At 44.9% G+C, this 1,301-nt stretch overlaps 1 protein-coding gene across 1 annotated transcript in view; it reads right to left on the reverse strand.

The window, feature by feature from the left end:
* The window catches only part of LOC103197659 (nebulin related anchoring protein), a 91,911-nt gene that overhangs the window by 73,211 nt on the left and 17,399 nt on the right, over positions 1 to 1,301 (reverse strand). The window contains exons 8-9 of the mRNA XM_007941608.2: positions 653 to 760; positions 272 to 376 (exon numbers count right to left, since the gene is read on the reverse strand). Of these exons, the coding sequence (XP_007939799.1) occupies positions 272 to 376; positions 653 to 760 (213 nt within the window). The remainder of the gene's footprint in view (positions 1 to 271; positions 377 to 652; positions 761 to 1,301) is intronic.

Raw genomic sequence — 1,301 nt, forward strand, 5'->3', positions numbered from 1 at the left:
CACTGTATTCTTGGAATATCCACCATATTTCCATAGATCCTATATTTTTAAAAAGTGCTTGGAGTCTGTTTTCCTAAATAGGTTAAGTTGAGCCCTGTGCCATTGTCTGTCCATGATTTACTGGCTTGGAAATCTACCTTTTGTAAACAGGGCAGAGATGAACGACAGCCCAACTTCCGATTCAAAGGTCAAAGACTGTGTTACAGGCTTGGGGGCATCAAACAGAACTTACCGTTGAAATGACTTGCCAGGAAGTCATTTTATCACATACCTGGCCATACTGGTCTACATATTCCTTTGTAAACGTGCCCTCAGCCCCGACAGCAGGACCGGCCATTCCCTTCATTTCTTTTTGGTATTGTTGATGGTATCTCACCTATTTGAAGGGAAAGGACAAGCCCATGAATTTAGCCTTCTATGTAGAGAGGCCAGAAGAGCAAAACTGAATGCATGATGGACTGCTCTGTGCCAGGTCCGCTTCTGCTTGGGCCCTTAGACAATCATTGGCATGGTAAAAACCGATGGAAAACCATGAAGATACATTACTTCCTGGCTCCAGGATACATGCAAAGCTACAGGAAGTTGGGCCCTCCAGGCCCAGCTAAGTTCTTGTCTCCTCCTCTAACATGACAACATTACCATGAACACTTACATCACTCGCCAGCTCATTGGCTCGCTTGGCTATCTGATAGGCTGGTGTGATCATAGCAGGAAAACTGCCCTTCCCTCTCTGCTGTTCATACTCCTCTGCATATTTCACCTGGAAAATGCAAAGGGAAAAAAAAGTCACATGTCACTACTCCACTGTCTACCAGGCAGCCTGAGTGAGATGCCCTGCTGCGGGCTCCCTAACACCCTGCACATCCCCTGTGACCCCTTCTATGGCTCACAATTGGCTGCTCTTTTATCTGACTCCCTAGTAAACTCTCAGATGGCTAAGGAGGAGGCCAAGTGTGCCTTCTTTACCTTTTTATTCCCAATACCTAGCACAGTGCATGGCATATGGAGACACTTAATGAGACTGGTCAGTCAGGAGATCAAACGACATATTGCACTGGGCAAATCTGCTGCCAAAGACTTCCTTAAAGTGTTAAACAGTAAAGATGTCATTTTGAAGACTAAAGTACACCTGAGCCAAGCATGGTATTTTCAAGATCCTCATATGAATGTGAAAACTGGACAATGCATAAGGCAGACAAAAGAAGAATGGATGCATTTGAACTGTGGTGTTAGCAAAGAATGCTAAAAATACCATGGACTACCAGAAGAATGAACAAATCTGTCTTGGAGGAAGTGCGGCC

This window comes from Orycteropus afer, unplaced genomic scaffold (assembly GCF_000298275.1).
Source record: "Orycteropus afer afer isolate SDZICR_OR568_19922 unplaced genomic scaffold, OryAfe1.0 scaffold00082, whole genome shotgun sequence".
NCBI lineage: Eukaryota > Metazoa > Chordata > Mammalia > Tubulidentata > Orycteropodidae > Orycteropus > Orycteropus afer.